At 36.2% G+C, this 27,609-nt stretch overlaps 1 protein-coding gene across 1 annotated transcript in view; it reads right to left on the reverse strand.

Annotated features, from left to right (window-relative positions):
• Nucleotides 1-199: 199 nt before the first annotated feature.
• Nucleotides 200-27,609, reverse strand: part of LOC119529478 (UDP-glucuronosyltransferase 2A3-like) — a 65,033-nt gene continuing 37,623 nt past the window's right edge. The window contains exons 3-6 of the mRNA XM_037829922.1: nucleotides 25,474-25,605; nucleotides 23,132-23,219; nucleotides 22,440-22,659; nucleotides 200-1,822 (exon numbers count right to left, since the gene is read on the reverse strand). Of these exons, the coding sequence (XP_037685850.1) occupies nucleotides 1,543-1,822; nucleotides 22,440-22,659; nucleotides 23,132-23,219; nucleotides 25,474-25,605 (720 nt within the window). The 3' untranslated portion in view covers nucleotides 200-1,542. The remainder of the gene's footprint in view (nucleotides 1,823-22,439; nucleotides 22,660-23,131; nucleotides 23,220-25,473; nucleotides 25,606-27,609) is intronic.

Below are 27,609 nucleotides of genomic sequence, written 5' to 3' on the forward strand. Positions count from 1 at the left end.
ACAGTGAACAGGCTGAGCTTAAAGCTAACATAAACAGCTCTTCTCAAAGTACAACAAAACTGATTCAAAATACAATAAAATTAATTTTAGAACTGTATCAATAGGAATCACTTTATTTTTAATTTAACAAACTTTTCCAGCATTCACAAAAACTTGTAGAATTTATTTGCATTTTCAGTGACATATACAATCAAGAAGAAATACATTTTCCATCATAAAGTTATTTTTATATAGGCAGTAATTTCCAAATATATCATATTAAAATGTATAGCTATTTCAGAATTTTCAGTAAGCCATTTAGAGGTCACTTATGTCTTTAAAACTGTATAAAATTCTAAAATTAAAACTTTAGGTCATTAAGCTCATATAAGGGTAAGCAACTGCAAACTTTAGTAGATATGTTAAATTAATGACAATCTGAATAAATATAAATATTTCCCTTAGTTTAGAGCTTTATATTTATAAATAAATTATACCATATTCTCAGTCAAGCAGGTCATCCAATATCTTGTATCCTAAGCAAAACAGATGATTAATTGATGAGTTTACCCTTGTAAATAAAGGGACTGGAAAACAATATAATGATCTCATTTGCAGAGTAAATATTTCTTCCTTTCTCACAGAAAAACTATACTTTTGATTGTATATATGGTGATAAGAGAGATTATGAATACAAGTGATTTTTAAATTTAATGTCAACAGTTAACTCTAAGGTTTTCAATTGTACTGTTGATTAAAAGTTTCATAAAATTAGTAACATATTTGTATATGTTTTTATAGTTTTTTCTCCCAAAATGATATATTCACCTTTGAAAAAATTGATAATATTCTATCCTTGAGAAAAATTAATGACGCTGATTCTCTCAATTGTTTGAAAGCAGTGCCAAAAACTGTCCATTGCATACAGAGGGCAGACGAGGACATTTGTTGTTTATAGGCAGAAACTTAGGCCATGATATTCTAGATGAGCTTTATTGAAATGTCATGAATGTTTCCTAGTGTGATGCCCGATCACATTTATTATCAATCTATAACCCCAGTAGAATGTGGCAAGCAGAAAGGCTTGTTTTAATTGTAAAAAATTATTAATTTCTCATAGCAAACTAAAGTTCTATGATGTGTCCCTGATTTGGGTGGTGTAAGAGAACTTGTGAATTTTACTCTTCTGAGTTCCCTGCATCCACTGAATTCAGCTCACAGGTTGTGTCCTCTAATGGTCAGCATATTGCTAGTCGGTATATCACTTAAGGTTAAACAATGAAGATATTGATTTTAGAACATATTAGATATTCTAATAGAATGTATTATCATTATTAGTACCCCTGTGTCAAGACAGTGGGAGGAAGACAGTAAAGTATCCTGGAAAAGACAAAGGAAGAATGGGACACGCTCACTACTTAATGTTGAAGTCTTGGCCTTGCCACTAGGGTAAGGTAGTGGAACGGGGACTGTAAAAGAAGGAGGCAAAAAGTTCTCAAAAAGCTTGTTGTGACTAGAATAAGTAGGTTTGCTCCACTTAGGCATTTGCTGAAATGGAAGGATCTAGTCCCTCTTTCTCTTCTTTCCATTTTTACCAAATTTTTGATAAGAGAACACACAGCATTTTGTGACCAAGAATATAGCAGTTGCCACACAGGCCAGCAGGAACCCAATGACATCCAGAGAGTGGTACTGGAACCAGGTGAGGTCGTGGGCAGCTGGCCTGAGGTGCTTGGCTCCTTTGTGGCGCATAACAAACTCGATCCAGAAGACCGCTCGGTCCAGGGGCTTCACGGGCTGGTCATGGTGGATTCTTGATAACCTCATAGCATTCTCTTTATAACTGGAAGGCAAATACATACAGAGAGATTTGGGTCTTTTTACATTATAGGTATATATGTCACACATATTACAAAAGTTGTATAACACAAGGTCCATAGAAATATGGAGGACAAGATTTCTCCTTGCTGTGAGATGTACTTTACTGGTTATGTAACTTTTCAACAGGTATAAAGGGGATGGAGAGGGAAAAATATAATCTTAGCAGGTATGTGTACTGAGGACTGAGGAAAAAGTGGAATAACTTTTTATTATTATATGATAGTTTTTCCAGGAAAAATTTGTGACAAGTGGAACTCCAGTTCCCAGGACTATCCCAAGGCCCAGATGGTGGAAAAAGATCCCATTAAAAAGTTCATAAGCATGTCCTCTAATTTCTCTCTAGTTGAAGAGGGCTGACACAGGAAACTGGTAGTCAACATTACTGAGTCATTTTGTCAGTTTCCAAGTTCATGATACTGTGATACTTCTTGCTTTGCATTTACTTGTGTGTTTGTGATGCAAAATATAATGTCACTTTTAATAGTACCAAGATAACATGCACACAAGATTGATTTAAGTGGCTGTATGTTCACTTACATAGACTTTGAATTTTGAAGATAAGCATCGTCTTGGAAGGAGGGCCTCTAATAAAATTTGGAATTGCAGCAGCAAAGTAATGCAGTTAACATCTCCAATTGCAAAAATGTTATAAGAGACAAAGAAGGGCACCATATAGCAATAAAAGGGGCAATTCAACAAGAAGAAATAAACAATCATAAATATCTATGTGCCTAATCAAGGTGCTCCAAAGTACATGAGGCAAACACTGGGAAAACTGAAGGGAGTAATAGGTGACTACAATTTTATGGGGGACTTCAACACACCACTCTCTCCAGTAGATAGAACAACTAAACAGAGGATCAATAATGAAACAGAGAACCTAAATAATATGATAAATGAACTAGACCTAAGAGACTTATATAGAACACATCCCAAAACTGCAGGATACACATTTCTTTTAAGTGCTCATGGAAAATTCTCAAGGATAGACCATGTGCTGGGGCACAAAACAGGTCTCAATAAATTCAAAAGATTGGAATTATACAAAGTACTTTCTCTGATCATAATGAAATTAAGCTGGAACTCAATAACAAATGTAGAACAAGGAAATATACAAATATATGGAAGTTAAACAACACATTCTTAAACAATCAGTGGGTCAGAGAAGAAACTGCAAGAGGAATCAGTAAATATCTTGAGATGAATGAAAACAAGAATAAAACATAACAAAACATATGGGATGCATAAAAGACAGTGCTGAGAGGGAAATTTATAGCCCTAAATGCCTGCATTAAAAAGGGAGAAACTGCTAAAATCAATGAACTAACTGAACAACTGGAGAAACTGGAGAAAGAACAGAAAACTAATTCAAGGAAAGATGAATGAAAGAAATAACAAAGATGAGAGCAGAAATTAATGAATTGGAGAACAAAAAAAAAGAGAGTCAGTAAAACCAAAAGTTAATTTGAGAAGATCAATAAAATAGAGAAACCCTTAGCTAGACTGACAATGACAATAAGGGAGAAACTGCAAATAAATAAAATCAGAAATGAGATGGGGGACATTACCATGACCTCAAAGAAATAAAAATGATCACAAGTGGTCACTATGAACAACTGTATGCCCACAACATAGGTAACTTGGATGAAATGGACAGCTTCCTACAAATACACAAACAACATACATAGACTTGAAAAAATAGAAGACTTCAACAAACCAGTCACAAGTAAAGAGATCAAATCAGTCATCAAAAACCTACCAACAAAGAAGAGCCCAGTACCAGAGAACTTCACAGGTGAGTTTTACCAAGCATTCCAAGAAGAAGTAATACCATTTCTGCTCAAAGTCTCCCAATAAATTAAAGAAGATGGAACACTACCTAATTCATTCTATGAAGCTAACATTACCCTAATACAAAAGCTGGATAAAGACACTAAAAGAAAAGAAAACTTCAAATCAATCTCTCTAATGATTATAGATGCTGAAATCCTCAACAAAATGCTTGCAAACAGAATCCAGCCCCACATTAAAAGAATTTTACACATGACCAAGTGGGTTTATCTCAGGGATACAAGGTTGGTTAAACACAAGGAAACCAATTAATGTATCACACCACATAAAAAAGTTAAAAGGGAAAACCACATGATCATCTTGATTGACACAGAAAAAGTATTTGAAAAATTTCAGCATCCTTTCTTTGCAACAACACTTGAAATGTAAGAATCAAAGGAAACTTCCTCAGTGTGATAAAGGTCATGTATGAAAATCCACAGCTAACATCATACTCAATGGTGAGAGAGAGCATATGTGTTGGGGCACAAAGTAAGTCTTAATAAATTTGAGAAGATTGAAATTATACAAAGCACTTTCTATGATCATAATTGCATGAAGTTGGAAATAAATAACAGCCAGAGACCTGGAAAATTCACAAAGTAAGAGGATACTATGAACAACTGTGCCAACAAACTGGATAACTAAGATGAAATGGACAAATGTCCTAGAAACACACAAACAACTTACACTAACTTGAGAAGAAATAGAAGACCCCAACAAGGCATCACAAAAAAGAGATTGAATCATTCACCAAAGACCTCTCAACAAAGAAAAGCCTAGGAACAGATGGTTTCACAGGTGAATTTTCCCAAGAACCTTAAGAATTAATACCAATTATGCTCAAAATCGTCCAAAAAATTAAAGAAGAGGGAAAATACCAAACTCATTCTATGAAGCCAACACCACCCTAATACAAAAACTTGATAAATATACTACAAGAAAAGAAAACCACAGACCAATCTCTCTTATTAGTACAGATGGAAAACATCCTCAACAAATTTCCAGCAAATCAAATCCAAAAACATTAAAAGAATTGCACACCATTACCAACTGTGTTTTATCTCAGGGATGCAACAGTGGTTCAACACAAGAAAATCAATTAATATAATATACCAATCAAAAAATCAGAAGGGAAAAACCAAGTGATCATCTCGATCAATGCGGAAAAGACATTTGACAAAATCCACCATCCTTTCCTGATAAAAACACTTCAAAAGTTAGATATGAAAGGAAACTTCCTCCACATGAGGACATGTATGAAAAACCTACAGCTAACATCGTACTTAATGGTGAGAGGCTAAAAGTTTTCCTACTAGGACTAGGAACAAGACAAAGATGCCGACTGTCATCCCTGTTAGTCATCCTTGTGCTAGAAGGCCTACCTAGAGTAATTAGGCAAGAAAAAGAAATAAAAGGCACCCAAATTGGAAAGCAAGAAAAAAAACATTCCCCATTTTTAGAGGACATGATCCTGTATTTAGAAAGTCCCAATAAAACTAAGACAAAACTACTAGAGTTAATAAATGAGATCTTTGAAGTGGTAGTATACAAGATCAATAAGCAAAATCAGTAGCACTTCTATACAATAGTAATGTGCTATCTGAGGTAGTAATTAGGAAAAAACTCCATTCACAATAGCAACTAAAACAATAAATATCTAGGAATAAACTTAACCAAAGATGTAAAGCACCCGTACACAGATTGTTACAAAACGTTTCGAAAAGAAATCAAAGAAGACTTAAATAAATGGAAAGACATTCTGTGTTCATGTATTCAAAGGCTAAATATTGTCAATATGCTAATTCTTCCCAAATTGATCTACAGATTCAATGGAATACCAGTTAAAGTCCCAACAGCCTACTTTTAAGAAATGGAAAAGCAAATTATAAAATTTATTGGAATACAAAGGGGCCTCACTAGCCAAAAACATCTTGAAAAAGAAAAATGGAGTGGATGAACTCATGCTTCCTGACTTTAAAGCATATTATAAAGCCACAGTTGTCAAAACAGCATGGTACTGGCATAAAGATAGACAAATTGATCAAGGGCATTTAATTGAGGGCTCAGAAATAGACCCTCAAATCTATAGTCAATTGATTTTTTTTTAATGTATATGATTCCTTTTTTATAGGATATGTTGAAAAATGGCAAAACTACATAGAAAAAAAAAAAAAAAAAAAAAAACAGAAAAGTGGTGTCAGGGACCAGAGTTTGGGGAAGGTATTGACTACAGTTGATACAATTTTTGCAGTGATGAAATTCTTCTATATTTTAATTTTTTAAATTTCCAACTTGAAATTTATTCCTCAGACATCACACAGAGAGGAATGATTTTATCCCTATATTTCCTATTGAAATGAATTACTTCAATGGCAAGATCATTTGATGCTTCTTGGGAAGATTATGGATGAAATAAAATGGGTCCATATCTGGAACATGAGGATTTGGGCTTTGGGCCCAGCCCTGTAATTTGCCAGCTAAATTGTCTTGGGCAACTTTAAGACAGATGTAATAATATATTCATAATCTTGTTTTTACCCTCCTAGCCAGTAACTAGCAATGGACATTTTGCAAAAATATTTGAAGAAAATAAAGTTTCCTTGGAAATGACATGGATACAAATGGACAGCTAAAAGTTAAACAAGTGAATGAAGCAAAGATGGAACCAAGGCCCCTAATACAGGAACCCTAGTGCTGACCAGGTTGGACCAAAGAGAATAAAAACTTCTGAACAACTCAAAACTAGGAATTCAGATGAGAATGGAAAAAATCCATAGTTTCACCAGAGACTTCATTTGCAATCTTTACCAAATACTATGAGTTCAAGTTAAAAATTGATAGCAGAATTGTAACATGTATCATTTGTGTATGTAATTAACCTTAGGCTAACTCTATAGTAAATTGTGTATTTTCTTCAGTTTGTGGTGACATTCCAATCATTTTCTATTAACTTGCTTTTTAACCTCCCAAAAGTGATGGTTTAAAGAACATTTATGTATTCTGACTAGAGATATGTGATAGTTGGACTTTTGTGACTCAAAATTGTGGTTTCAGAATAGGACAAACCAGGAATATTTCTCACTATAGAATACATACTTAGATTGGCTTATTTCTTAGTGGCTTGTTTCATTCCGTGGCAGTCATGTCATGTCATAATTCTGCATCTCTTTTTTCATTATCAAGTAACCTCAACTCATAATCTTCATCTTTATATGTCTGGAATCAAATTCTTCCTGTTTCTCCCCTAAGTCAGCTCTTCTTTGCTATATAGTTATACAATCATTATCAAGGATCAAGATTACTGCATTACAGCTCAACAACTTCAGGTGTTTCTTTCTGGGTATTCTAAAACACTAGACGCTGAAAAGAAATATCTATATAATGAGTCAGTCACAGTCACTTGTTAAATATTAATTTCTCAGTTATATCTCCTCCCTCTCATTTGATCTTTCTCTCAATATTTAGGGATACCTGGGCAATGGCCATTTTAACTTCTTTATGCTGGAATTGGCTCTTGATCTTATAGCATAGAGGAATGAAATTGGTTGATGTCTTTGGAGAGACTGGTTCCTCTGGGTTCAGGGCTCATCTTGCATAGGATCAATCTGGAGGCCTTAAATTTCTGAAAAAATAAACTTACAAAGATAAACTTTTATAGAGGCTTAGATGGAGCCCAGTGCACTCCTAAGGGTTTTCAGGAATAATGTGGGTTGGGGATTGGCATCCTATAGTAGTTGGCAATTTCTAGCTGAAGCTTGCATAATAGTAACCACCAGAATAACCTCTCGGTGCTATTTCAAATCTCTTAACCACTGGAACTTTATTTTGTTACATTTCTTTTCCCCATTTTAGTCCAGAAGGCATTTTCAATCCCTTGGTGCCAGGGCCAAGCTCACCCTGGGAGTCATGTCCCATGTTTCCAGGGGACTTACACCCATGGGAGTCATGTCCCACATAGGGGGGAATGTAGTGAGTCTATTTGCAGAGTTGGCTTAATGAGAGGGGCCACATTTGAGTAGCCAAAGAGGCTATCTGGTGGTGACACTTAGGTGTAATTACATGTAGGCCTTGTTTTGCCATTGCAGAAATAAATTTCATAAGGACAAGCCTCAAGATTGAGGCCTTTGCTTGTTAAATTGTGGGTTCCTAATGCCTGAGAGAGTATCAGAATTCTCCAAATGGGGGATTTTAATAGTTCCATATTTTCTCTCCATTCACTCAAGGGACTTGGAAAATACTTTTTAAATTTCTGCCCAAATTAGTCTGGAATGTATCAGGTTATTACATTAACCTATACAGAATAACAAGGCCTCATTCCCTATTCTAGGTTCCATGTAATTAGATTGTTTAAATAAACTAACCAGACAGCGCCAAAGTTAGATACTATGCTACAGAAAACTAAAATTTTGGACAAAATAAACATGCTCCCTTTGGTATCTCACATAAGTTGGAGTTTTGAAATACAGACAATATCATCCTTTACCGTGCATTCTGATTTACCTTTGCCCTAACCAGATCCATTTCATTCATATCTCTAATTGGAGTCTGATCTCATATTCAGCTTCTTTAACACTTCCTGTATGAAGTAGTGATTACTTATAGAGCTTCAGAATTCTAACTCTGAATCTCAGATGTCACATAGATACCCAGTGTTCCAGGGAACTATCAGGTTATACACAAAAAGCACAGTATCACAGAATTTAGAAATAAAAATTACAACTTAGAAATAGATGTGACTGCTGTAAGAGCTTACAACCTAGGAACCTTTATAATGAGACTTATTTGGACATTCTGTACTCCTTAATCATTGATTGCTAAATTTCTGCCCTCTTTCTATTCCCGGATAACCTAGGCACTCAGAATCAATTGTTTCCTCATTATAGTTTGTTCATGTTACTGAGATCATACACTATTTGTCCTTTGTTTCTAACTTACTTCACTCAACATAAAATGATTAAAAATGTCCATATACCTGCTTTCAGTTCCTTTGGGTACATTCCTAGTAATGGGATTGCTGTATCGTATAGCAATTCTATACTTAGCTTCCTAAGAAACTGCCAAACTGCCTTCCAAAGAAGTTGCACTATTCTTCATTTCCATCAAAACTGAATGAGTGTATCTATTTCTCCACATCATCTCCAGCATTTGTAGATTTCCAGTTTTTTTGTTTTGTTTTGTTTTTTGATAATGGCCATTCTAGTAGATATGAGATGATATCTCATTGTGGTTGTGATTTGCATTTCCCAAATCACTAGTGAAGCTGAGCAACTTTTCATATTTTTGAGCCATTTGTATTTCCTCTTTGGAAAAGTGTCTGCCCATGTCTTTTGCCCATTTTCAATTGGGTTATTTGTCTTTTTGTTGTTGAGTTGTAGTATCTCTGTATATTCTGGATATTAAAACTTAAACTGATATGGTGATTCCAAATAATGTCTCCCACTGCATAAGCTGTCTTTTCATTCTCCTGACAAAGTCCTTTGATGTGGAAAAGTATACAATTTTGATGACATTCCATTTATTTATTTCATTGCTTGTGTTTTGGGTGTAAGGTCAAGGAAACTACCTCCTACCAAAAGATCCTTAAAATATTTCCCTACATTGTCTTCTAAATGTTTCATGGTATTAGCTCAAATGTTTAGGTTTCTAATCCATTTGGATTTAATTTTTGTATAAGGTGTGAGATGTGTGAGATGGGGGTTGTCTATTATTCTTTGGGATATGGATATCCAGTTCTCCAAGCACCATTTCTTGAAGAGGCTGCTCTGTCTCAGTTCCTTTGACTTGACCACTTTAACAAAGATCAATTGTAGTTGAGAGGTTCTACTTCTGAATATTCAATTTGATTCCACTGTTCAACATAGCTATCTTTCTGCCAGTACCATGCTGTTTTGATCAATATAGTTGTGTAACATTCTTTAAAGTCAGGTAGTGCAACACTTCCCACTTCATTTTTCTTTCTCAAGTTATTTTTTCTATTTCCACAAAGAAAGTTGGGATTTTAATTGGTATTGCACTGCATCTATAAATCAATTTAGATAGAATTGGCATCCTAACTATATTTAGTCTTACATATAGACATACCATTGACATACCATGAACATATCATGTCCCTACTTTCAGTTCCTCTGGGTACATTCCTCGTAATGGGATTGCTGGATCATATAGCAATTCTATACTTAGCTTCCATTATTTAGGTCTTCCTTGATTTCTTTTAGTAATATTTTGTAGTTTTCTGTGTTTAGGTCTTTATATCCTTGGATAAATTTATTCCTAAATATTTGATTCTTTTGGTTGTTAATGTAAATGGAATTTTTTCTTCATTTGCTCTTCAGATTGTTCCTGACTAGTGTATAGAAACACTGCTGATTTTTGTATGTTGATCTTGTATCTTACAATTTTGCTATACTCACTTATTAGCTCTAGTAGCTTTATTGTATATTTTTCAGGTTTTCTATGCATAGAATCATGTTGTCTGCAAACAGTGAAAGGTTTACTTCTTCCTTTCCAATTTGGATGCCTTTTATTTCTTTTTCTTGCCTAATTGCTCCAGCTAAAACTTCTAGCAAATTGTGAACAACAAAGGTGACAGTGGGCATCTTTGTCTTGTTCCCGATTTTAGCAGGAAAGCTTTCAATCTTTCCCCATTGAGTATGTTAGCTGTGGGTTTTTCATATATTCCTTTTATTATGTTGAAGAAGTTTCCTTCCATTTCTACCCTTTGAAGTGTTTTTATCAAGGAAGGATGCTGAATTTTATCAAAAGTCTTTTCTGCAATGATTGAGATGATCAAGTGGTTTTTCCTCTTTAATTTGTTTATGTGGTATATTATGTTAATTGAGTTTCTTCTGCTGAATCACCCTTGTATACCCAGAATTAACCCAATCAGTCATGGTGTATAGTTCATTTAATGTGCTGCTGGATTCAATTCGCAAGTATTTTTTTCGGGGGGGGGGACTATTGCATCTATATTCATTAAAGGGATTGGTCTGTAATTTTCCTTTCTTCCAGTATCTTTACCTGGCTTTGGCAAATAAAAAGACAGACAACCCAATTTAAAAACAGGTAACAAGCATTTTTCCAAAGAGGATATACAAGTGGCTAAAAAGCTCTTGAAAGTATGCTCACATTCAGCAGCTATTAGGGAAATACAAATGAAACCTACAACGAAATATCATCTCACACTTACCAGAATGGCTGCTGTTAAACAAAAAGGAAAATGTAAGTGCTGGAGTGGACATGGAGAAATGGGCACTCATTTAACAATGGTGGGAATGTGAAATGGTACAATCACTCTAGAGGATGGATTTATGGTTTCTCAGAAAGATAGGTATACAACTGCCCTACAATTTAGCAATCCCAGTACTTGGTATATACTCAGAAGAACTGAAAGCAGGAACACAATCAGGTACTTGCACACTGAAGTTCATAGCAGCATTATTCACAATTGCCAAAAGATAGAAATAACCAAAGTGCCCATCAACTGATGAATGGATAAAAATTTGTGGTATATACATAACTTGGAATATTATTCAGCAGTAAGAAGGAATGAAATCCTGATGCATGCAACATAGATGTGCCTTGAGGACATTGTGTTGAATGAAATAAGTGAGATAAAAAAGGACAAGTATTGTATGATTTTACTAATGTGATCTAATTATAATTTGTAAAGTCATAGACATAGACTCCAGAGTATAAGTTACCAGGAGATAGAATGGTGCTAGAGAAGGGGGAGTGCTTGTTTAAGATATACAGAATTTTTAACTAGGTTGAATTTAAATGTGTGGAAATAGTGATGATGGTAGTACATCATTGTGAGTAGAAGTAACAGTGCTGCATCATGTGTGAATGTGGTGCAGGGGAAGTTTAGAGTCATGTATGTCATGAGAAGAAAAGCCAGAGGTTAAAACATGGGCCTGTATAACATAGTAAATTTGTGGTGGATGAAGATTAATAGTACACAAATAAAAAATTCTCCATGAACTGGAAAAAAATGTATGAAGCCATTACAAGGCATTAGTAATAGAGTGGTATATATGAAAAATACACAAGTATTGCAAACTTTGGACTAGAGTTAACAGTAATATCTTAATAATCTTTCAACAACAGTAACAAATGTATCACATCATTGAAAGGGTCAATGATGGGGGTATAATGGTTATGGGAGTTTTGGATTTTCTCTCTTTTCTTTTTTCTGAATACTGAATATGTTCTAAAATTGATGTGGTGATACAAAACTATGTGATGATATTGTGAGCCACTGATTGTGTACTTTAGATGGATTATATGGTATGTGACTACATATCAATAAAATGGTACTAAAAACAAAATTCTAAAAGAGCATTCCAAACCAGAAGTCTATGAGTAATATTTATAAAGTGCTGAAGGAAAGAAACTAAGACCAAAGTATACTATACTCAGACAGTGGTCATTCTCACATAAAGACAACAAAACAAACATTGCTAAACATCATCATAGAAAACTGAAATCCTTGACCTTTCACTGAAAAAATCTTTATAATATCCAGAGAGAAGAAATCAATCCAAAAATTCTTTGGAATAAAGAATAATTAAAAGACAGATGGTGAACACTGAATCAAATATAGCAAAAATACAACAAATATAAGGATAAAAATGTAATGCAAACATCTTAAAATGGTCATATAAATAATACAAATTGTGAATTATATTATGATAAAATTTAATGATCATAGTTAAAAATAATGACCCCAAATATTATATAAATATACTATATTGATTCTGAGGGAATTGTTTAAGAGAAAAAATTAAGAGTAAGGAGATCTGGGAGGCAGGGCAATATGGCAGAGTGGTGAAATGTAGAATTTAGTCACTCCACTAGGGCAGTGGGTAATTTTTCAGGAAATGTAAGAAACAGCATTTTCAGGGTCTCCAGTGACTAGTCACACACTGTACACTACTCTGGAATGGGTGGAACATTGGAGATCACAGGAAAACCTGTAAGTTCCCCCAGTCAGGGGTCTGGAATTTCTCCCTGTCCAGACCCATGGACTCTCTTACAGCTGGCTCTCTGAAGGAAAAAAACAAACAAACAAAAACAATCTGCTGAGATCAAGAAGGGGGGCTCACCCCAGCCTCAACTGCAGATTTAATTAATTAATTAATTAATTAAGTTTTGGAGTGCAATGTTCAGGGTATTGGAGAAGGGCTGGGCTCTGGAAATGAGGGAACATAGAAGGAGGCACACATTCCACGGCTTCAAAAAAGGCTTGTTTGTTTATCTACATTTTGTACCATTTCTTTTCTTGCTCTCTGACTCCTTATCTTTTTACATTTCAATAGCCCCCTGGCAAGGGCAGAAGTAAAGCTGTTGGAGAGTAACCATCCAGGTAATAGCCTAAAGTGCATATCTTTAAATACTCTATAGTGACACTGAGACAACTTGGTGGCTGCAGAAAGCTTAAAAAGGAGTTTTCTTCTTTTCTTTGTCTTTTTTAATTTTTTTTTAATAACTATTCCAAGTAGCTCTTTTCAGAAAGCCTGATATTAGCAACTCACCCCTAGACCCAGACAATAGAGAGATGAGATAGGTCTGACAGACAAAGCAATGAAACTAGTGGCGGAGACAATTCCCTAAAGGGCATAACTTCCCCTAGAAAAGGAGTGCATGATCCAGCTTGAGGGGCAGCCCTCCTCCAGGGAACTCAGACCCCAGGGTCTGGAAAATAGAAACCAGCTTCAGTCAGCCATGCCCCTGATAGGGACCAAGTCTTCAGAGAACTAAATGAATCACACCTCTTTACACTTGTCAGGAGCTGCAGGCTGACAAGCACCACCTGCTAGATAGGATAGGAAAAGTGTAGAATCTAGAGGCCTCAAAGAGGGTCTCATTCTCGGGGAAACTCCATATCTTCCCCCTGAGACCTGGGCTTCTCTGGACTGGGTAAAGGTGACTGGGCTTGACCACATCTGAGAAGACCCTCTCACAAAAAGGCTACATAGATGCAGGGTAAGAAACAGAAAGGCAAGAGATGAAAAATTCTGATCAACTAAATAGAGCCAAAGTTAGAGTTCTAGAATAAGTTGAACTGAACACCAAAGGCTAGAGAACAAACCAACCAACAAGAAGAACCTAAAAAAAAAGAGTGAAAATCAGCTCCAGAGTAAACTACTCAAGAAAATCAGATGCCTAGGCAGCTTAAATTAATGTGTCAAACCAGGAAACATGAAAATATGGACCATCCAATGGAACAAACTGAGATACAGGAGTTGAGATAACTAATTAAAGATAGTCAAACAAATCTCCTAAATCAATTCAATGAAGTGAGGGAAGATACAGCAAAAGAGATGAAGGATATAAAGAAGACACTGGATGACAATAAAGAAGAGTTCATAAGCTTGAAAAAGCAAATGGTAGAACTTATGGAAATGAAAGGCACAACAGAAGAGATGAAAGACAAAATGAAGGGATACAACAGTAGATTTGAACAGGCAGAGGAAAGGATCATGAACTGGAAGACAAGACATTTGAATTCACACAAATAAAGGAACAGATACAGAAAAGAATGGAAAAATATGAGTAGGGTGTCAGCTGAGTGATGTCATAAAGTGCATGAATATTCATGTTATGTGTGTCCCAGGAGGAGAAGAGAAGGGAAAGGGGGCAGAAAGAATAATAGAAGAAATATTCATTGAAAACTTCCCAACTCTTATGAAAAACAGAAAATTACAAATTCAAGAATTACAGTGCACCCCAAACAGAAGAGATCCCAATAGGCCTACTCCAAGACACTGATCAGATTGCCCAATGTCAAAAAGAAAGAGAGAATTCTGAAAGCATCAAGATAGAAGAAATCCATCACATACAAGAGAAGATCGATAGGACTATGTACAGATTTCTCTACAGAAATCATAGAGGCAAGAAAGCAGTGGAATGATATATTTAAGATACCAAAAGAAAAACTGCCAAACAAGAATTCTATAGCTGGCAAAACTATCCTTCAAAAATGAGGAAGAATTTAAAATATTTTCAGACAAACAGATACTGAGAAAGTTTGTGAATAAGAAACCAGTGCTACAAGAAATACTAAAGGGAGCGCTACAGAATGTTAGGAAAAGACAGGAGACAGAGGTTTGGAGAAGAGCGTCCAAATGAAGATTACTAGGAAGGGTAAAAGGAGAGAGAGAGAGAAAAAAAAAAAAGACATGACATATAAAATCCAAAAGGCAAATGGTGGAAGAAAGTATTGCCCTTACAGTAATAACACTAAATGTTACTGGATTAAAATTCCCAATAAAAGACATATACTAGCAAAATGGATTTAAAAATGGGACTCTTCTATATGTTGTCTTCAAGAAACTCACCTTAGACACAAGGACAAATATAGGCTGATAGTGAAAGGTTGGAGAAAGATATATCACCCAAACAACAACCAGAAAAAAGCAGGAGCAGCTATATTAATATCAGACAAATTAGACTTCAAAAGGAAAACAATTAAAAGAGACATAGGAGGACACTATATGTTAATAAAAGGATCAATTGATCAAGAAAACATAACAATCATAAATATTTATGCACCAGGCCAGAGTACCGCAAAATACATGATGCAAACACTGACAACAAAGAAAGGAGAAGTAGATAGCTCTACAATAATGGTCGGAAATTCAATACACTGCTCTCATGAATGGAAGGAACATCTAGGCAGAAAATCAATAAGGGAATGGAGATGTTCAGTTGTACAATAAATGAACTAAACTTGACATATATTTACAGAAGACTGCACCCCACAACAGCAGGATACACATTTTTCTCAAATGCTCATGGAACATTCTTTAGGATAGACCACATATTGGGTCACAAAGCAAGTCTCAACAAGTTAAAAAATACTGATATTATACACTACAATTTCTCTGACCATAATGGAATGAAGTTGGAAATAAATAACAGGCAGAAGTTCATAAAATTCACAAACATATGGAGGCTAAACAACACACTCTTAGAAAACCAGTGAGTAAAGGAAGAAATTACAAGTGAAATTAGTAAATACCTCAAGACAAATGACAATGAAAATGTGATATATCAAAAGTTATGTAATGGAGCAAAAGTGATGCTGAGAGGGAAATTTATTGCCCTAAACACCTATATTAAAAAAGAAGAGAGAGCAAAAAATGAGGAATTAACTGTTCACCTTGAAGAACTAGAGAAAGAACAGCAAAGTAACCCCAAAGCAAACAGAAGGAAAGAAATAACAGAGATTAGCATTTAAATAAGTGAAATTGAGAACAGAAAAACAATAGAGAGAATCAAAAAAATCAGAAGCTGGTTCTTTGATAAAATAAAGAAAATTTATATCACCCTACTACCAAAGTCAGACAAAGATACTACAAAAAAAAAAAAAAAAAAAAGAAAAAGAAAAAGAAAGAAAATTATATACCAATCTCTTTAGTGAATGTAGATGCAAAAAGTCCTCAACAAAATACTCACAGTTCAAACCCAGCAGCATGTTAAAAGAATTATACACCATTACCAGGTAGGATTTTTTCCAGGTATGCAAGGCTGGTTCAACACAAGAAAATCAATTAATGTAATATACCACATCAATAAATCAAAGCAGAAGAACCACATGATCATCTTGATTGATGTAAAATGGCATTTGACAAAATTCAACATCATTTCTTGATGAAAACACTTCAAAGGATAGGAGTAGAAGGGAATTTTCTCAATATAATAAAGGCAATATATGAAAAACCCACAGCTAAGATCATACTCAATGGGAAAAGACTGAAAACTTTCCCTCTAAGCTCAGGAACAAGACAGGGATGCCCAGTCTCACCATTGTCATTTAACATTGTGCGGGAAGTTCTAGCTTGAGCAATTAGGCAACAAAAAGAACTAAAAGGTATCCAAATTGGAGAGGGAGAAGTAAAACTATCACTGTTTGAGCATGACATGATTCTATACATAGAAAATCCAGAAAAATCTACAGCAAACTTACTAGAATAATCAATGAATAGAGAAAGTGTCAGGCTACAAGATCAACATGCAAAAATTTGTAGTGTTTCTGTACACAAGTAATGTTCAACAAGAGGAGGAAATCAAGAAAGAAATTACTTTTACAATCATAACCAAAAGAACCAAATATTTAGAAATAAACTTAACCGAGACCACAAAAGACCTATACAGGGAAAACTATAAGAAACTGCTAAAAGAAATCAAACAGGACCTAAAAGAATGGAAGAACATACTTATGTTCATGGATTGGAAGACTAAATATAGTTAAGATGTCAATTCTACCTAATCTGATTCATAGATTCAATGCTATAAAAATTAAAATCCCAACAACTTACTTTGCAGAAATTGAAAAACCAATAACTAAATTTATTTGGAAGGGTAAGGTGTCCCAAATAGCCAAAAATACCTTGAGAAAGAGGAACAAAGTGAGAGGTCTCACACCACCTGACTCTGAAACATATTACAAAGTGACAGTGGTCAAAACAGCACGGAACTGGCATGAGGATAGATATACTGACCAATGGAATCAAACTGAGTGTTCAGAAATAAACCCTCACATCTACAGACAATTGATCTTCGATAAGGCAGTCAGGCCAAAGCAACTGGGACAGCATAACCTCTTCAAGAAATTGTGTTTGGAGAACTGGATATCCATTTCCAAAAGAATGAAAGAGGACTCCTATCTCACACCTTATACAAAAATTAACTCAAAATGGATCAAAGACCTGAACATTAATACTGATAACATAAGACTCCTAGAAGAAAATGTATGGCAATATTTTAAAGATCTTGTGATAGGAGGTGGTTTCCTAAACCTTACACCCAAAGCATGAGCAACCAAAGAACAAATAGACAAATGGGATCTCCTCAAAATTAAACACTTTTGTACATCAAAGAACTTTGTCAGAAAAGTAAAAGTGCAGCCTACACAATGGCAGACAGTATTTGGAAACCACATATTAGATAAGGATTTAATATCCCAAATATATAAAGGGATCCTACAGCTCAACAACAGAAAGACAAACAACCCAATTTAAAAATGTGCAAAATTCACAGAAAGACACTTCTAAAGAGGAAATACAAATGGCTCAACAACATGAAAAATTCTCAAGTTCACTGGCAGTTAGGGAAATGCAAATGAAAACCACAATGAGATACCATCTCACACCTACCAGAATGGCCATTATCCAAAAATCAGAAATTACAAGTTCTGGAGGGGATATGGAGAAAGTGACAGTCTTATTCGCTGTTGGTGGGAATGTAGAATGGTACAACCACTTGGGAAGGCAGTGTGGCAGTTCCTCAGGAAGCTAAGTATAGATTTGCCATATGACCCAGCTATTCCATTGCTAGTTTATACTCAGAGGAACTGAAAGTTAAGACATGAATGGACATTTGTAAACTGATGTTTATACCAGCATTATTCACAGTTGGCAAGAGACGGAAATGGCCCAAATGTCTATCAACAGATGAGTGGATGGGAAAACTGTGGCATATACACCCTACGGATCATTATGCAGCTGCAAAGACAGAATGAGGACATGGAACATACAATAACGTGGATAATCCTTAAGGATGTTAAGTTGAGCAAAGTTAGCCAGAAACAAAAGCACAAATACTGTATGCTCTCACTAATATGAACTAAAATTAATGAGTAAACTTTGAGAGTTAAAAGCTGATAACACAGGCTACCAGGAGATAGAAAGAGGGTGGAAATAGGCCATTTGATGCTGAAGGACTGCGGAATGTTCAGCAGAATTGATTGTATAGATCCAAAAATAGTTGGCAGAATACTGTGTGATGGTAGCACAATTTTGTAAGTACACCGAACAAAGATGCTTGTGAGTAAAGCTGAAAGAGGAGGGCTAGGGGCATGCATGACACCATAGGTAAAGACAGATGATGAAGACTGAGATTGTATAACTTAGCAAAAACTGGAGTGGCCAATGATTGTGACTGAATGTACAAATAAAAAAGGGTTTTAACATGTGGGAGAACAAATGAATGTCAACAATGCAAAGTGTTGAAAAAGGAATGGTATTGAGGAAAAAGTATAATCAAAGCACACCGGAGTCTATGGTCAACAGTAACATTATAATATGCTTGCATTAAATTTAACAAAGGTAATATACCAAAGCTAAATGTGTATCAGTGGGGGCTATAAGGGAGAGATATGGGACTCTTGGTAGTGGCGTTGTTGTCTGCCCTTACTATTATATTGTACGATATTTTATTTCTATTTTTATTGTCTTTTTTTTTATTATTCTTCAAAAAAAATTTTCATAGTAATCAACTGTTCAAGTGCTGAGTGGGGTGATAAATGCACAACTATATGATGATACCATTAATGATTGTACACTATGGATAATTGTACTGTATATAAATATATCTCTATAAAATCGTAGGAAAAAATATACATAGGGATAAAAGTGCTGGAAAAAAACATGGAGAGAGGGATGTACATATTTACTGTGATAAGGAGGCAGAATGGTGTAGCTTATCTGGAGGACAGAGTGGTGGTTCCACAAGAAGCTAAGTATGTAGGTGCAATAAGGTCCTGCAACCTTGTTTTGGGATATATTCTTGGAATATCTGAGAAGAGGAACATGTATGGACCTTTGTACACTGATGTTTACAGAGGCAAAATTCATGATTTGCAGTGGGTGGAGGTGCCCTGAGGGTACATCGACTGAGGAACAGAATGGTGACCTGTGGTGTATGGAACATTGAGCAACTGCCAGAAGTAGTGAAGCTGTGAGACACACAATGAGGTGAATGGATCCTGTAGACAGCATTTTGAATGAAATACTCCAGAAACAAAGGCAAACAGTATGATGCCTCACCAATATGGACTAACTACAATGTGTAAATTCATAATTGAATCTTAGAGCATAGTTTATCAGGGAAGCACTTAATGTAATGGTCCCTAGATTATCAGCTCTTATAGTAGTCACATCTATTCCTGAATTGTAATGGTTATGTCTAAATTCTGAGATGCTGATCCCTTTATGTATAACCTGACCAGACTCTGGAACTTTGGGTATCTGTGTGACACCTGAAACTCACAGCTAGAGCTTGGCAGATATGAATGTCAGTATTGGCGCATACAGAAACTGTTAAAAAAGCTGAAAAAGGGTCCAGACTTCAATTAGAGATATGAGTGAAGCAGATCTGGTTAGGACTAGGGCAAATTGGCCAAAGGGTAAAGGATTATACTGACTGTGTTTTAAAACTTCAACTTCTTTATAAGACCAAGGGAAGAGATGTTTATTTGGTGCAGAATCTATATTTTCTAAACAATTTAAATTGTACAGTTTGCTCAAGCACCATAATTACATGGAACTTTGAACAGGAAGTGAGTTCTGGTAGGTCTGTGTAGGTTAGTGTGAAATAGTGACACATCCCAAAGTAATTTGTGCAGAGAATAAAAATAGATATGTAGGCCCCCATGAATTGCTGGGGGAAAATGCAGAAGTGTTGGACTTCCTCGCCTGGGTTCTTGCTGATGTTCTCACAAGCATTGTGGACTGACAGTTTGGTATGCTGAGCTCTCTATCTTGGGGCTTCCCCTTATGAAGCTTGTTACTGCAAAGGAGAGGCTAAACCTGCTTATAATTGTGCCTAAGGGTCTCCCCCTGACTGCCTCTTTGTTGCTCAGATGTGGCCCTCTCTCTCTAGCTAAGCCATCTCAGCAGATGAACTAGCTGCCCTCCCCGCTATGTGGGGCCAGATTCAGGGGTTTAAATCTCCTTGGCAATGCAGGATATGGCTCCAGGGGATGAATGTGGACCCAGTATTGTAGGACTGAGAGCATCTTCTTGATCAAAAGGGGGGATGCGAAATGAAACAAAATAAAGTGTCAGTGGCTGAGAGATTTCAAATGCAGTCGAGAGGTCACTCTGGTGGACATTCTTGTGTACTATATAGATATCCCTTTTTAGGTTTTAATGTATTGGAATAGCTAGAAATAAACACCTGAAACTATAAAACTCCAACCCAGTAGCTTTGACTATTGAAGATGATTGTGTAACTATGTAGCGTACAAGGGATGACAGAGTGATTGTGAAAACCTGTGGAGCAAAATCCCTTTTTCCAGTGTATGGATAGATGAGTAGAAAATTGGGGACTAAAACTAAGTGAAAAATAGGGTGTGATGGGGGGATGATTTGGGTGTTCTTTTTCACTTTTATTTTTTATTCTTATCTTTTTCTTTCTGGTTTAAGGAAAATGTTCAAAAATAGATTGGGATGATGAATGCATAACTATATGTTGGTGCTGTAAACACTTGATTGTATACCATGGATGACTGCATGGTATGTGAATATATCTCAATAAAACTGAATTAAAGAAAAAAAAAGAATTAGGAGATCTATCTAAAATTAAATAAACATATAGTTTTATTTCAATTCATTTTTCAGTTAAATAAAATGGTATTATATTTAAAGATATTATTTTAAACAACCACATATAGTTCCAACAATATGTATAAAATTATTTATTTATCTACATCGCTCCTATTGTATTATGTGCATAATGACGAACGGTTTACACTCTGTGTTAATGGTGATCATTTTGGAATGGCTAATATCAGACAAATTATCTCTTCCATTTCTGTCCTTACTGAATGGTTTATAATGTATAAATTAGAGTGTGTATATATGTGTGTGTGTGTGTGTGTGTGTGTGTGTGTGTGTGTGTGTGTGTGTGTGTTTACCAAAATATACAGATCTTTGTGGAAAAACTCTGAGAATTTATATAACCCATAACACTACATATTCACTTTGAAAAATATTTTGATAGAATATCTGTGGTCTTTTTTTATTGCAATTTCAGTAAAGAACTTAGTTTGGGAAAAACACAAAACAGTGATTTTTATATTTGTCATGTTATGGTGGTTATTAGAAAATAAGCCATTTACAAAAATTACATGATTTTAAAGAGCAGACTAGAAATATTCCCTTTGCTTTGTTCCTTCCTTCTAAGTGAGGCTCAGCTCACACACTGGCTCTTTGGGAAGGTCACTGCAAGCTTCTAAGGACTGTCTACCTTGGGGTCAGGCTTCAGGGCAGGGCCTGGGGGCTGTAGGTAAGGACCCAGGTGAGCCAACAACTCCCTGCCTGCTGCTGACAGCTCATCCCCAGGCTTTGGCACATGCTCCCTTTCTGAGTCAGGAAGGTGAGGGCTGAGGGGTCTGCAACCTCCTTGAGGAGCTGGCCATAGCCCAGTCAGGTGTGGGGGGATGGGAGGGTGAGGAAGTGTGGGGGGCGGACCTGAACCGCTAACTCTCCATCTATAGAGCAACCATCTGTCTCGATGAATTAAGATACTTTAATGCATCAGGCTTCTGAATAAGCCCTCACTGAAGAGTGTTTATGCGGCTATGCGCATAAAGGGGTGTACTGTGCCAGAGGCCTCCAGAGAAGTGAAGCCTGAGGCAGGGGTCCTGCTGTGCCTGATCCCCAGGGTCTGAGGTCCCTAGTGGCCAGGAGAGGGTGGGGGTGTGTTGGTCCCGCCCCATCTCAGGCCTCTTCACATAAATCTCAGAAATTATTGGTTACTTTGAAAGGAGACAACAGTCCTGACAGGGCAGGCCCGGCCTGGAGTGTGCTCATGGCTGCATTTCCAGGGCCCAGTGTGGGACAGGTGAGGGTGGAGCGAGGAGAGGGTGTATCAGAACTTCCTCAGTGTTAACACTGGACATTTTCTAGTAGGATGTTTAACACATCAGTGGTGACTCTTTAGAGAGCAGCTGTACTTACGAGGGTTCGTTAATGACTGTTCTCAAAGCTCTGAGCAAATCTGCACTTGTCATTGTGTTCATGTTCACGTCCACAGCTGCTCCTTTGGCCTTCACATGTGCAATGTTATCAGGCTGATCAGCAAACAGGGGAATTCCCACCATAGGGACCCCGTGATAAATAGCTTCATAGATTCCATTCAGTCCACCATGAGTGACAAAAGCTTTTGTTTTAGGATGACCTAGTTTAAGGGGGAGAGGAGTGAAATGTGGGGTAGAATTTCATTACAACACGTTAACATAATTTCAGAGACAGAAGGGGAAAAAACAACAGTCAAAGAGGAAACATATTGTATAAACATATTGTATAAAAGCCAAACACGTGACGCTTTGCTTCCACAGAAGAATTGCAACATTAGAAATCCTGACTTAACACCCCTGCATTGTCAGGAAGGTTTTACTGAAGAGATGCTATCTGATCTGAGCATGAAACTTGAAGAATTATGAGTCTGAACTGAAGATACATGTAAGTCAACAATCGGAGGCATAAATCTATAAAAGTTGTGGACAATTATTAAATTATATCTGATTTAAAACAGGAAATAAAATGTGAAACTTTACAATTGTTAAATATGCCTTTAATTTCTTTGCTTTAAACAGTTACTCAATTTGTCCCTCATGCAACACTAAAGCTTTTCCTCCTCATAACCTTACCAAGAAGATCATTCTGGGGCATCCAGTCATAGAGCCGAGTATTGGCTCCTAATGTGGCTGGTGTCTTTCCTTTGTATCTCCATAAAACCTGCACAAGAAAATGAATTAATTTCACGAGTAAAACCCGAAGACTATGGCATTTTCAGGCTTTAGAACCATTTACAAATCACATAATCACAGTTCACATCCTAATTCAGGTGGTAGATGAGAGAGGTTATAAAATGGGTTCTTTGCAAACAGTGAATGAATTAGTAGGGTGGTTTGAAACCATCTTTTTTACGGGGATTACTAATAGTCTTTTAGGTATAGCATCATTTTGACAGTTATACATTAAAAGATTTGGGTAATGAGATTACAAGTGAAAGATGAAAAATAAATTAGTATTGGTTCATTCAAATTATGGAGTTAAAATTTTTTCAGAAAACATGAATATGTGTGTAAATTTAAGTCCTGGGCCACACTCTCATGTTCCAAATTTATTGTTTTATCACAAAATAATATTGCCATTTGTCATTTAAGAGCTTTAGATAATGAGATCATAGGAGCAAAATTAGAAAATCAAAAGGACAGTTTAATAAATCATGGTTGGGTGTTAAAATTTATTGTGGACAACATAACTTCTGTGTAAATCTGTCACTTTGGACATCCTAACTCTCATGTTTCAAATGTAATGTTTTTCTTAAATATAATTGGTTTTCTATTTTGTGTCTCTTATCTGGATGATTGGTTTCATTTCTTTCTCCCTTCCTTAGTCCCACCTTCCCTTCCTCTCCTCTTCTCTCCCTCCTTTCCTCCCTCCTTCGCTCCCTTCTTCCCTCTCTTCCTCCCTCCCTCCTTTCCTTCTTTCCTTCTTTTAGTTTTTTTTAATAATTTTTTTTGAATGAGAATGAGATGAGGGGTTTGCTTTCATTCCATTCTTGTATGAAGTTTCTAGTGAGGTTATGAACCTTTTGTTTCATGCTCTTTATGCTTTGGGAAGTCTGTTAGACTAATTTCAGATTAAATAATAAAGAAAGATATAGAAGTCCTATACATTTAACTGAATATATTTAAACACAAAATCAAAGTTTTAATGTATTCAATTAGCATACTTGTTCTATAGAATGTCATGTGTTTTAAAAATGATAGAAATAAAAAGAGCCCTTGGATATTCCATAACTAGTGGTATCCAAATCTAGACTGCTTCTCCTAACCCATCTATACTTGAATAGAGTCCTAAGAATGCCTAGATGTGTGGCATATATTCTTGAGCATAATTTTTCTCCACTCTCAGTCATTTCAGCTCTCCCTAACCAAGAACTTGTATATAAAATACTTCAGAACTTCTGTCAGTAGTCAAACAAAATACTGAAATACTGAAATACTGATGGGGGCCTAATGCTTTCATATTTGTTTCCTTTAAAATACATGACTACAAAAATATATTTCCCCAGTAATTCCAAGACTGAGTGCATAAATGATCAAATATTCCTAAATGCACTATTTTAATATTTGATGAATTTTTACTTAATGCTCTTGCTAGTTATCCATAATAACTATATCTTGGTAGTTATGTGCAATAAATAATATTCTATAATTAGTTACCACATTCAATTCAGAGGAACACTTGTGACTACATTCTCTTTCCAATTCTTATAGTAAGTGTCTAGGGTGACATGGAGCTATGCACTTCGGAAAAACATTCTTTATCTTAATCCATTCCATTGGATGTGAACCCATTATAAATGGACCTTTTGATAAGGTTACTTCATTTATGGGATAGCCAAACTGAATCAGGATGGGTCTTAGTCCTATCATTGGAGTCCTTTATTAGCAGAATGAAATTCAGGTAGAAAGAGGGAAAAGTAGTCAGAAGGCAATGGAACCCAGAGAAACCAGGAGAGTCCACCATATGTATAGCTATATGACAGAAGGGCCAAGGACCAAGAATCGCTGAAAACTAGCCCCAGAATGCCAGTAATCAAGCATCACTTGATGACTCCTTTGTTGGAATTCTAGCCTCAAACTTGTGGTCCAATAAATTCCTGTTGTTAAGCCAAGCCATTGCATGGTATTTGTTTTCACAGATAGGAAATTCAGTTTTTGGTACCAGCAAGTGGGGTACAGCTATTAAAAACAGCTAAAATATGGAAACGGGTTTGGAATTGGATAATGGGTAAAGGCTGGAAAAACTGTGATGAGACTGATAGAAGACTAGAGACTACTGGTAGAAATATGGATGCAAAAAGTCCTTTCAATGAGGCCTTAGAAGGAAAGGATGAATGTGCTATTGGAAATTGAAAGAAAAGTGGTCCTTTTCAGGAAACTAAAGCAAGGTCCACAAGATAAGCAATTGAACTAACCTTCTGTGGAATCTGTGCAAAGGCAGAGGCAATGAGATTGGCCTTTACTTCTGTGAGGTTTGTGACCATTGACCCAAGAGAAAACACCACAACACCATCTTCACCCGAGCTCTGGACAAATTCTTCCATTTCCTGCAGGGAAAGGAAAATAGCTCTATTTCAAACATACAGCATCAGTGGAAAAAAAAGTAAGGTTCACCTACATTTCTTTTTTTTTTTTTTTTATCATTTTATTGAGATATATTCACAAACCACGCAGTCATACAAAACAAATCGTACTTTAGATTGTTTACAGTACCATTACATAGTTGTACATTCATCACCTAAATCAATCCCTGACACCTTCATTAGCACCCACACAAAAATAACAAGAATAATAATTAGAGTGAAAAAGAGCAATTGAAGTAAAAAAGAACACTGGGTACCTTTGTCTGTTTGTTTCCTTCCCCTATTTTACTACTCATCCATCAATAAACTAGACAAAGTGGAGTGTGGTCCTTATGGCTTTCCCAATCCCATTATCACCCCTCATAAGCTACATTTTTATACATCTGTCTTCGAGATTCATGGGTTCTGGGTTGTAGTTTGATAGTTTCAGGTATCCACCACCAGCTACCCCAATTCTTTAGAACCTAAAAAGGGTTGTCTAAAGTGTGCGTAAGAGTGCCCACCAGAGTGACCTCTCGGCTCCTTTTGGAATCTCTCTGCCACTGAAGCTTATTTCATTTCCTTTCACATCCCCCTTTTGGTCAAGAAGATGTTCTCCGTCCCACGATGCCGGGTCTACATTCCTGCCCGGGAGTCATATTCCACGTTGCCAGGGAGATTCACTCCCCTGGGTGTCTGATCCCACGTAGGGGGGAGGGCAGTGATTTCACCTTTCAAGTTGGCTTAGCCAGAGAGAGAGGGCCACATCTGAGCAACAAAGAGGCATTCAGGAGGAGACTCTTAGGCACAAATATAGGGAGGCCTAGCCTCTCCTTTGCAGCAACCGTCTTCCCAAGGGTAAAACTTATGGTAGAGGGCTCAACCCATCAAACCACCAGTCCCCTATGTCTGTGGTCATGTTAGCAACCATGGAGGTGGGGTAGGTGAATACCCCTGCATTCTCCACAGGCTCCTCAAGGGGGCACTACATCATTTTTTTTCCTTGTTTTTCTTTCTTTCTTTTTCTTTTTTTTTTTTTTTAACTTTCCCTTCTTTTTTAAATCAACTGTATGAAAAAAAAGTTAAAAAGAAAACAAACATACAATAAAAGAACATTTCAAAGAGACCATAACAAGGGAGTAAGAAAAAGACAACTAACCTAAGATAACTGCTTAACTTCCAACATGTTCCTACTTTACCCCAAGAAAGTTACATAATATAGCAACCTTTCTGTGAACTTGTTCCTACTATATCCATCAGAAATTAACAGACCATAGTCATTTCTGGGCATCCCCAGAATGTTAAAAAGCTTATCTGTTCTTCTTGGATTATTGTTCCCCCTTCCTTAATTACTCTCTACTGCTAGTTCCCCTACATTCTACATTATAAACCATTTGTTTTACATTTTTGAAAGTTCACATTAGTGGTAGCATATAATATTTCTCTTTTTGTGCCTGGCTTATTTCACTCAGCATTATGTCTTCAAGGTTCATCCATGTTGTCATATGTTTCACGAGATCGTTCCTTCTTACTGGTGCGTAGTATTCCATCGTGTGTATATACCACATTTTATTTATCCATTCATCTGTTGAAGGACATTTGGGTTGTTTCCATCTCTTGGCAATTGTGAATAATGCTGCTATGAACATTGGCGTGCAGATATCTGTTCGTGTCACTGCTTTCCGATCTTCCGGGTATATACCGAGAAGTGCAATCGCTGGATCGAATGGTAGCTCTATATCTAGTTTTCTAAGGAACTGCCAGACTGACTTCCAGAGTGGCTGAACCATTATACAGTCCCACCAACAGTGAATAAGAGTTCCAATTTCTCCACATCCCCTCCAGCATTTGTAGTTTCCTGTTTGTTTAATGGCAGCCATTCTAACCGGTGTTAGATGGTATCTCATTGTGGTCTTAATTTGCATCTCTCTAATAGCTAGTGAAGCTGAACATTTTTTCATGTGTTTCTTGGCCATTTGTATTTCCTCT

The sequence above is a fragment of the Choloepus didactylus genome, chromosome 3 (assembly GCF_015220235.1).
Source record: "Choloepus didactylus isolate mChoDid1 chromosome 3, mChoDid1.pri, whole genome shotgun sequence".
Classification (NCBI taxonomy): domain Eukaryota; kingdom Metazoa; phylum Chordata; class Mammalia; order Pilosa; family Megalonychidae; genus Choloepus; species Choloepus didactylus.